Here is a 10,556-nt window from a genome sequence, read left to right as displayed (position 1 = left end):
GCCTCATAAACTAATTCATTTCGCTTGGTCCCAAAAATCGCTTTGTTACAACTTTGTTTATTTAGTCTTCTCTGCTGTCTATATTTGATATTTTCTTTTTATCCTTATAATTTGTATGGAGCTATATCACATATCCTTAAAACTACGAATAAATTCAACTCTATTTATTTTTCGGGTAAACAGTGATGTCATATCAATGATCCCACAAAGATCAGATGATAAGCCTGATAAACTTGAATATCAAACCTGTGAAACATACCTCACTGTTTCGCTTTAAACACACTAAGAATTGCTGTAAACAACACCATCCTTAATGACCAGGAGAAAATTCACGTTCACACTACTTGTAACTACTAATAATCTAAGCTAAAGGAGAAAGGAATAAAAATGCAATGGAGGAAAATGAAGCAATAACAGATATCCATTCATAAGCTGATCATTATCTATTATATATAGCTACAAGTGGCCACAAACAACTGTTAGCCATAACATCATTCTGTAACTAGAACTATGAAGCTATTCTTCTGCGGCTAAACTCGAGATCCAGAACTTGTTAATATTTGAACGATGCATCGTACACCAATTTAGCTACTGCAAGCATCAAAACTTGACTAACTCCACCAAGTCAAGCGGTAGCAAAAAACTGGGCAATACATCCACCACGGCCACTTCGTATAGCCGTAAGTCTGAGCAAAAACTTCCTTCCATCCAAGGACAAGTTTGAAGATGAGGAGAACAACTGACTTTGCTGGTTTCCAAATACCCTGAAGAATCCACTGGTATTTTCTATAACATGATTCTTTGCACGACCGCTGGGGCGTTGAGCTAAACCCATATGTTCAGCAGTAATCAGAATCATTTATACCACCAGCCTCGCGAAGAAGACAACTTGAACCAGGAAGTAGACACTTGCTCAAACAAAACATAAACTACGACTTGACGCTATATTCTAACATGATCAGTGGCTCAAACATTTTATTCACTACCTAATGTAGAAACTTTGGGAGAATGCGCTAAAAGGCCCTTCTCCTTTTGAAACCAGAACCATTTGATTGTTGAAGTTGAAAGTTCTGCAAAGGGGAGTAACTAACGTCAGACTCGAACACTGCACAATCAAATGGATTCTGGAGAGTTTTTGTCGGCCAGTAAAGTCCAGAAGCTGTAGGCGGTGAAGGAATTTGTGGCACAGCCCAACATGTCTCCGGCACCTCACTAAAGCACTTATCACCTTCAACTTCAGCATCTCTTAAGATTGGGGAGCTATCTGATTCTCCAACCTTTCCACTGTCAGCCTGATAGATTTCAAGGAATGGAAAAACTAAAATTAGGTACCACATTGAAATCTGTCTACTGCGGTAAAATATATTGATAGCCCATTGAAAAGACTATGTAACTTATACAAGCATGATAGTGAATCTACACTACGGGCTGTCATCAAAGTGGCAACTCTACAGGAAAGTAGAGATAGGTGAAAAAACAAATACGATACACGATAGTGCTTTCCAACTCTCTCAGTTTGACCCACCTTATCCTCGCCACGTGATGGTAAAGTGAAACTCAATTTTCACCTTAAGTAAGCTACATCCGCCAATATGCCACCACAGATATAAATACAGATACAAGATAAATACTAATCACATAGGGACAATTCTTTGACAGCTACACATATTTTCCCATTAGCTGTAACCAGAAGTCTCCGACTCTTCATTACTCTTCATCTCTCATCTCGATACTTCTCAAGAGTTAGAACTCCCACCACCTGAGAGTTTGCCAAAGTGACACAGTCATCCACCAAGACAGCATTTTCAATCACAAAGTCTATGATCTTGGTCCGTCTGGACTTGGTGACTGACGCAGTTGGCATAAGACTGTACCTAGACCTGCCTTTCCCACTCCAAGATTTATATGGGAGGTTCACACCTTCCGCGTAAGGTTTAGCTCTATTCAACTTTAGCTAGTGGAACCAATAGATTGTGTTACCAGAAACTTGCCATCAGATGCTTCCTTGTCTCCATATCAAAATGAATTCCTTGCAGTAAGTCAAATAGTTATTAAGGCAGATAATGTACATACAACTAAACCCAAGAGTGCACATGACTGAAGCATGAATGCCACGCCAACAAAGCTCAATCAGAAGCTTCCACATATCCATATGGAAACGAACACCGCGCAAATGCCTTAATACTACATGTATACAAAATTACATGCACATAACAAAGGCATACAGGCCATACTCCAGCAAGAGACCTGTACGTGTATCCGCTGGCATACACAGTGCGTAACTCTACATTTGGATGAAGATAGACGCAATACCATCGTGTACAATAAATTCAAAGATAAAAAGAACTAAAACCCTTCTTACCAAAAGATGAGGAAAAGGGATAAGACATAAATCATACCTTAGATGATCCATAATCCATGTATCCGTAGTTCTGATTGAAATCACCCATTCCAAGAAATTCATCAAACTGCCATTGTGGAATGATTCCAGCCGTAGAACCTCCAACCAATGAAAGACTACTACGTGCAAAATCCTCAACCCCACTAGCCTGGACAGGCAATACGTCATTACACGGAGCATTTGATGACATGGGTGCAGTTCTCTTAGAAATCGGAGGAGATTCTGGCTCCAACACCTTCTGGACAGAATGTGACTTCCCTGAGGATGCTGATGCAGCAGGATTGATAGGTTCAAGTCCCACTTTGACTCCGGTCAGCAAAAATCTCTGGTGAGCCGAGACATAAGCATTTGCTGTGTGAATATAAATGTCACATTTTCGGCAGAGCAAAGCCCGATCCTCAAGGCAAAAGAAATAGCCAACAGTTTCCTGTACAAAATAGCATCTCTTACTATCAGTATAAAAGTGGAGTTTCTTTAGGAAATAGGCATGAATTGTGTACAAGCTCAATGATGCTGAAGCATATACATATATTTTTTGTTTCATTTTGTGAATTACCATCATGACATGTAGAAGTGAAGAAGATTTTCATAGGTGGATGGAACTACTCTAATAGATCTGATAAAATATAACTGCTTTGGCGCAACACCATGTGCCTTGCCACGTCTCTGGCTATCAGGAAAAGTTCCATAACTTGCTTTCACCTACAATTAATGCTCACTAAAAAGCTATAATAATCCCCTTGATCTTGGCTGCTAACCATCCTTACACTGTCTGAATGAAAGTCACGAGCATGAGGGTGATGCTCTACGATGCCAGCCCCTAAAAATAAGGGCTCCATCATTAAGAATCAGACACCTTCTGCCTTCCTCTGTTACTCGAAATGGAAAGGCGGAATAATGAAAAGGAACACTATATCAAGTCGCCAGGTTTGGCCGAACCCGATAGCTTCTTCTCAAAAGAGTATATCTGTGTTAAAAAATTCATTAAATATGTGTAAGTATTAAATTTAAAACTTAGCTATTAGCACTCTATGTTGTTCTAAAATCCAGAACTATGAAGTTGAAATCCTGACTCCAAAAATTCATTAAGTATGTGTAAGTATTAAATTTAAAGGCATCTTTGTCAATGCATAAAAAGCATTCAACAATACTCCAAAAATTCCCAGCATGTTGCAAAGGTCAAAGGTACAATGTTGAAGGTAACTAATAAACGAAGAAAAAAGAGAGAGCGGTATTGCAGCAGCCAGAATTTAAGTCAAACGTAAATACTATATTAACTAACCGAATGTGCGTAGTCCTCTCTTGTCATAAAACATACAGATAAATAAAAAATACTCGCTCCGTTCTAGTTTATGCGAACATATTTCTTTTTTTGTCCGTTCTAAAAAGAACGACCCCTTTCTAAATTTAAAAACAATTTAGCTTAAACTTATAATTCTACCCTTAATGAGAAGCTTTTATAACCACACAAATACTCTGGCCCCCTTTTAATTTGTGTAGGACCACAAATTTCAAAAGTCTTTATTCTTTTCTTAAACTCCGTGCCCAATCAAACAAGTTCACATAATTGTAACGGAGGGAGTACTACTTATCTACTTATCACCCCCACCACCCCAAAAAGAAAAAGATATGGGATTTCACAACTTACTACTCTATAGTGCATATATTTGTAAAAACAAGACAAAGATCATGTCTTTTCCTTTGATCGAATTATGCTAGCAGGCAGAACAAAAAACAAACAACAGATACAGCAACTGTACACTCGAGGAAATACATCGAACAAACACCTCAGACTATACAAACTCAACAAACTTAATATAGAAACTAGCAATAGATAAATAAAAGTCAATTTTACCTGGCAGATGTCACACTTGGGCATGGGTGAAGATGAAGCAGAAAGAGGCACTCTCTGGTGCTTACTAGCAAGTTTATTTGCAGCATGAACTTTATCATCACATGACCAACAAAGAGCTGCCTCGTCCGCACAGCACAAAACCCTCGCCTCTGCTGACTCACACACGTTACACTGAATCTTCATCCTTAAAAAATCCGCCTTACCACCATCCAAAAAAACACAAGCAAGAGAGAAAAAACTAAGATCTGCAAGTGAAATGGTGAAAAGGGGTTGTGGGGGTGTCTTCTTTGTAAAATTGGTGCCTGCCACAACCGCCGAGAGGCAACTTGGATTTAAAAGAGGTGTGTAGTGAGGTGCAGACTGATGTCTTTACGGTTATGTTTCCAAAATGTTGGATTTTTTCTTGACAGAAAGGCTGTTGTACACGTGTCAGACTGTAGGGTGGTGACCAGCTGAGCTGGCTAGGGCTATAAGGGGATATCTGGCAGTGTCACGCGCTCTAGTCAGACTCACAAGTCTTGGTTTGAGTTGGGGGAATTGCTGAAATTCGAAGCATACTGAAGAATCTTTATGGATATCCATTTGTGGATAAACAACAAAACTGTGACATCCTCGCTAACCTCAAAGGTGCTGTTTGAGGATTATAGGCAGGGAGCTAAAAAAGGAACCACTTGAATAACTACTACTACTTGTCAGTGAGGAGACTACCTGTTGGTGCTCGGATGAGCCAGATTGTCAATAGTTATACTGACAAAGCGTCCACGCGTGCTTGGCCTCCGAGCAAGCCTATTTGGAGCAGGGCAGCATAGAATAGTAGTCTTCTAGGAGGATCGGATTTAGTATATTTCGAATTGAAAGTTCGGATATCGAATTCTATAAAATACAATCCGAATCTAATCTGAATTGACATTGAATTGGATTAAATTTTAAAGTTTGGATCGAATAAATATTTTGTATTTTCAGATGAGATTGTACGTATTATTAAGGCTTATCACTGTGTCAACCTTTCTGGTGTAGGTTCTGAAAATACTTATATAAAAAATAAAAAACACCACCTTTAAGCTCTAAGAAAGAGGAATCTTCCAACCATGGAACCAATAATAATTAACAACCATGTTAGAAAGAGACAAGGGGTCAGTCTTACCATCGACTAAGGATGTGCGTTGTCTGGTCGTGACGGAGAATGGAAATCGAAGGAACAAAGAATTGAGAGAGAGAAAGTATCGATATAACCTAAGTGGCTAAGTCTAAAAAATGAAATAAGAAAGAAGACTTGACCCTAAAATTTTAGTCTAGTATTTATATAGGTCCATATAAATTCGGATTTCGGGTTAGATTGGATTAAAACTATACCAATCCGGATATTCGAATTTTTTAAAAACATAATCCATATCCGATCCAAATATCCGAAATCCGAAAATTCGAATAGAGTGGATCGGTTCAGATTTTTGGATTTCCGATCCAAATGCACAGCCCTACTTCTAGGTAATTGTGTGGGTAGAGCAGGTTTGGAGTGGCTGACTGGAAAATTTAATATTATTTCCAGGACGAAGAGAGTGTCAGATGAGTGGAGGTGGAGTACGGTGATACCGTTGTACAAGAATGGTGTAGTACGGTGATACCGTTATACAAGAATAAAGGTGATATCCAAAGTTATAACAACTATAGGGGTATCAAGTTACTAAGTCATACCATAAAAGTTTGGGAGAGGGTTATAGAAGTGGGGGTGAGGAGGACGGTGTCTATATCCGACAACCAGTTCGGGTTCATGGCGGGTCGTTCTACTACGAAAGCTATCCACATTATTAGGAGGTTGGTGGAATAGTACAGGGATAGGAAGAATGATTTGCACATGGTGTTTATTGATTTGAAAAAAATGTCTGACAAGGTCCCTAGAGAGGTACTTTGGAGATGCCTCGAGGCAAAGGTGTGATGGTTGCTTACATTAGGGCGATTAAAGACATGTAGGATGGAGCTAAGACTCGGGTTAGGACACTAGGTGTCACGACCCAATTTCTCCTATAGGCCGTGATGGCACCTAACGTCGCCATTAGGCACGCCTACGATGAAGTTACTACGTGATTTCTTCTTTTAACCAATTTCCAAGTAATTTCTCCTATAGATCGTGATGACACCTAGGTTTTTTTTCATCTAAACCCATGATTTTACAAATTTTACATGTTAAATCTACCCATAATCTATGTATTTAACTCACATTGTGTAGAAATTACTTACCTCAAGGTGTTAGGTGAAAACCCCTCTCTAAGAGCTCCAAAAATCGCCCAAAGAAGTGCAATAAATGAACCCCAAATGCGCAACCCCGACTTAAATGAAGTTCTACCTTCAGCGTTTTTCGCACCTGTGGTGCCCCTGCCGCATTTGCGATACAGCACCTGCGGTGCTAGGTCCGCTTCCGCGGAGGTCCTCAAGCCCAGTGTGGGCCGCTTCTGCGGACGAGATTTTCGCTTCTGCGGCGAGCGTGTCGCTCTTGCGTCTTGAACCGCTTCTGCTTCCTCCCCAATCGCACATGTGCGTTCGCAGGTGCGCTCGAAAACCCACATCTGCGGTCCATGGCCAAACGTTCCAAAACCGCTTCTGCGACCAAACCCACACACCTGCGGTGTCACGACCCAAAATCCACTAGTCGTGATGGCACCTAACCCAACCCGCTAGGTAAGCCAACTGACAACTATCCAATTTCAAAAATATTTAACAGGACAATTAATCAAAAGAAATTATCTGAATCTTATACATTCCTGTAACGCCCCGTAAAAATTTTCTAATGATTTAATATTTTAAAGTGCGCCAACGGTATTTGGGAATAATGTATTTGAGTATTAAAGGAGACCTACGGGATAGAGCCACATAATTTTGAAATGATAATGTACGTTTAAGGTGTGTTGGAACATACTAAGGAGTTTTGTGAATGGCAAGAACTTGTGTGGAACAAGTTGGATACATTAAGTAGAAAGGATGATTCAATTGGCACAAGAACCGACTTCAAATGCATATAACTCTCCCCACATAAAGACTTACGAGGTCATATACCTATCACATTAAAGCTCTTTGAGTCTAGTTTCCAACGCATCAACCCGTTCGTCGTTTGGATATGTATACAGAAAGTTATGACCATTTTACTGGACCTGTGTCATATGCACGCCCAAATGCGCGGCCGCGCATATTTGAGAGTTTCTGCCTCAGGTGCGCGGCCAGATGCGCGGCCACTTGCCCAGGTGCGCGGCCGCGCACGTAGGAACTCATTAAATAACCCCAAGGTTGGGTATAGAGAGGGGTCAAGTCATTTTGGCCTAAAATATGATATTTTAGAGTGAGAGAGGGTGTCCTAGAGTGAGAAGGTGTTCTTCAATAATTGTTCTTCAATTCGTGCTCAACTTTTGGAAGATTAAGAAGGGAAACTCACTAGGTCTTCATCCTAGAGGTAAGATTCTACACCCTAACCCCTAATTTCGAAATTTTCTGAAAATGGGTAATTAGCAAGATAATTTTTGGGCATGAGAGTTGTTTATTTTACATGCATGTGATATCAAGGAGTGTAGGAAGATTGTTGAACTAAGCATGGTAAAGATTGGGTTGTGGGATGATGGAATCCTCCATAAAAGGACCTTGAAACCTTATGCAGACCTAGTGTTTGATAAAATGCTCAAATGAGCTAGAACTATGATCATTTTCCTAATTTTGGTTCAATTTGTTATATTTCTAAAATAGATTGAAGTTGCTAAGAATTCTAGAACATTTAGAGTATAAGGAAGCTCAAGTGAGGTATGTTGGCTAAACTCTTCTTTAAGAATTGGAATTCCCATTTTTCTTGTATGTTCCAAGATGTTGATTACAAATCAAGTATTCCGATAAGTTTCGCGATGAAGATATATATTCAATTCGTGTTTCAAATGCTCTTATCATATTGCATTATAAATTGAGGATGTGTCCCAAACTATGGATTATGTATCCACATGTTATAATTTAAAATCGTGATTTATGTTAAAGTTATTATGCCAACTTGCGTAGAGATTGTGATTGTGATACACCTCCACCCGCATATATTGGGGTGAGGCAGCATGACCGCTTTGTGTGGGGATAATGATATTGTGGGACTGCACCTCTACCCGCATACATTGGGGTGAGACGGTACGACCCCTTTGTGTATAATTTTGGTATTGTTGTGGCACCACCACCCACATATAAACATTGGGGTGAGGCGGCATAGCCGCATTGTATTGATATTGGTATCGTTGATGTATTTTCACCCGCATATATTGGGGTGAGGCGATATAGCCGTTTTGTGTAAGTTCTTGGTACTGTGGTTATACATCCACTCGCATACATTGGGGTGAGGCGGCGGGGCCGCTTGAGTAGAGTTATGGTATTGTACTTACACCTCCACCTTCCTACATCGGGTGAGGCGGCGGGGCCACTTTGTGTGAAGATGGTTATAGAGGATCTCATCTTAGATCCTATAAATGTTATTGATAGCTCTTAATAAGCTTGCTCTGGTTTAAACAGTTATCTATATTATTCTATTGTCGGCCTGATTCATCATATTCATATTGTGTTTCTAAATTCTTAAATTGGTGATTGGTTTTCATATTAGTACTATTCGACGGTACTAACGTTCCTTTTGCCAGGGCGCTACATCTTTGAATGGATGCAGGTGGTTCCACAGCAGGAGGTATTGATCAGTGATAGCAGCACACCTTCTTCCCAGCTGACTTGGTGAGCTCCACTTCATTCCGAGGTCATGTATCTTTTGTTCTTTGTGTATTCTGTTTGAGGTATAGTCGGTGCCTTGTTGTCGGTATTATCACTGTACTCTTCTTTATCTATAGAGGCTCCATAGACATAGTGTGAGTTGTGTATTGGTACTGGGAAAGACAAACTATGTTATGTTTGTGGTTGTATTACTTATCCCATTTGAGACTTTAAAAATAATGAAAACTATTGGTAATAGATTGGTATTGGAGACATGATCATGTTTTTGTATAACTAATGAAAATATGTATTATCTTCATTCGTGGATGAGTTTGGGTAGAAGAAAATCTAACAGGCTTGCTCGATCGGGTTCACTCGGTTGAGCGCCGATCGCGCTCCTCAGTTTTAGGGCGTGACAAACTTGGTATCAGAGCCTAAGGGTTTAAAGTGTCTTAGGATGTCTCGGAGCCATGTCTAGTAGAGTCCTTCTTATTGGTGTGTTGTCGACCACATCTATAATTAGGATGCTACATGGGCATTTAGGAATGATACCCTTCTTTCATATTCTTGATCGTGCGATAAAGCTAGTTGTAAGATTGTTCCTACTTTAACTCCTGAGTTGCTCTAATTTTCAGCACATGACACCTAAGAAGAAGGCAAGAACTGGCCAAAGAGCCAACGTCACCCCAGGAGTGGAAGTGGATACTATATTTGATGATGCGGGTGAGCACCCGAGGGGTGAGGATATTCCCCCAGTTACTACACTACCTGATTCTACCATAATTGATCAGACCACACCTGTCCCTACACCTGTTGAAGGTGCAACGGTCCCTCCAACTGATATTCTAGTTCCACCTCCAGCTCCAGCTTCCGATTATGGTGTGTCTGTTGTTGATATTAGGGGAGCCATACAGATGTTGACACAGATTGTGGCTTCTCAGGACCAGAGATCGAGTGTTGGGCCTACTTCTTCCAGTCATCCAGGGGAATCTTCTAGTTCCAGGGTGAACAAGTTTCTTCAATTAGATCCTCTAGTGTTTACGGGTACTAATCCCGAGGAAGACCTCCGGGACTTCATTGATGAGATGCACAAAACTCTCTGGGTTATGCATGCTACAGAGACGGAGGGAGTAGAGTTGGCCTCCTACCATCTGAAAGGGGTGACATATTCTTGGTTTGAGTTATGGGAGGAATCCCGTGAGGAGGGAAGCCATCTGGCAAGGTGGGGTGAGTTCACAGATGCCTTTATGGATCATTTCTTGCCTGCCGAAACTAAGGCAGCCCGTGCCGCTGAGTTTGAAAGCCTGAAGCAGGGTAGTATGAATGTGTGGGAGTATCATATAGAGTTTTCGCGCCTGTCCAAGTATGCTATTCACATGTTTCCCACTATGGAGGCTAGAGTGCGCCGGTTTGTTCAGGGCCTTAGACCCTTGGTTATTAATGAGGCCTCTACAACTGCCTTGAATTCCGATATGAACTATGGTAAGATGGTAGCATTTGATCAAACCACACAGATCCACAAATTGAAGAATAGAATGGAGCGTCGGAGTAGCAGCAAGGCCCGGTCCGCAGGCAACTTTGGTGGTTCTTCTG

The 10,556-nt window shown here is 40.7% G+C and overlaps 1 protein-coding gene across 2 annotated transcripts; it reads right to left on the bottom strand.

The window, feature by feature from the left end:
• Positions 1 to 403: 403 nt before the first annotated feature.
• Positions 404 to 5,019, bottom strand: LOC107825567 (B-box zinc finger protein 22). 2 transcript variants are annotated; one of them, XM_075242251.1, is made up of 4 exons: positions 4,257 to 4,609; positions 2,958 to 3,368; positions 2,400 to 2,828; positions 404 to 1,292 (listed from the first exon to the last, which is right to left on the bottom strand). In XM_075242251.1, the coding sequence occupies exons 2-4, from the start codon at positions 2,961 to 2,963 to the stop codon at positions 1,014 to 1,016; spliced, it is 714 nt and encodes a 237-aa protein (XP_075098352.1). In that variant the 5' UTR covers positions 2,964 to 3,368; positions 4,257 to 4,609; the 3' UTR covers positions 404 to 1,013. The 2 variants fall into 2 exon arrangements, with proteins under 2 accessions (XP_075098352.1, XP_016507921.1); XM_016652435.2 differs by lacking the exon at positions 2,958 to 3,368 and having other exon boundaries at positions 4,257 to 5,019.
• Positions 5,020 to 10,556: the final 5,537 nt, after the last annotated feature.

This window comes from Nicotiana tabacum, chromosome 21 (genome assembly GCF_000715075.1).
Source record: "Nicotiana tabacum cultivar K326 chromosome 21, ASM71507v2, whole genome shotgun sequence".
Lineage (NCBI taxonomy): Eukaryota > Viridiplantae > Streptophyta > Magnoliopsida > Solanales > Solanaceae > Nicotiana > Nicotiana tabacum.
This window is presented reverse-complemented; position numbering and strand designations above follow the sequence as displayed.

Excerpts from the sequence above, each read along its gene's own strand:
- LOC107825567 (XM_016652435.2), bottom strand. The coding sequence starts at position 4,439 with ATGAAGATTCAGTGTAACGTGTGTGAGTCAGCAGAGGCGAGGGTTTTG. Across the intron at positions 2,829-4,256 it reads CCAAGTGTGACATCTGCCAG|GAAACTGTTGGCTATTTCTT; the intron begins GTAAAATTGACT and ends TATTTTGTACAG. Across the intron at positions 1,293-2,399 it reads TGGATTATGGATCATCTAAG|GCTGACAGTGGAAAGGTTGG; the intron begins GTATGATTTATG and ends GAAATCTATCAG.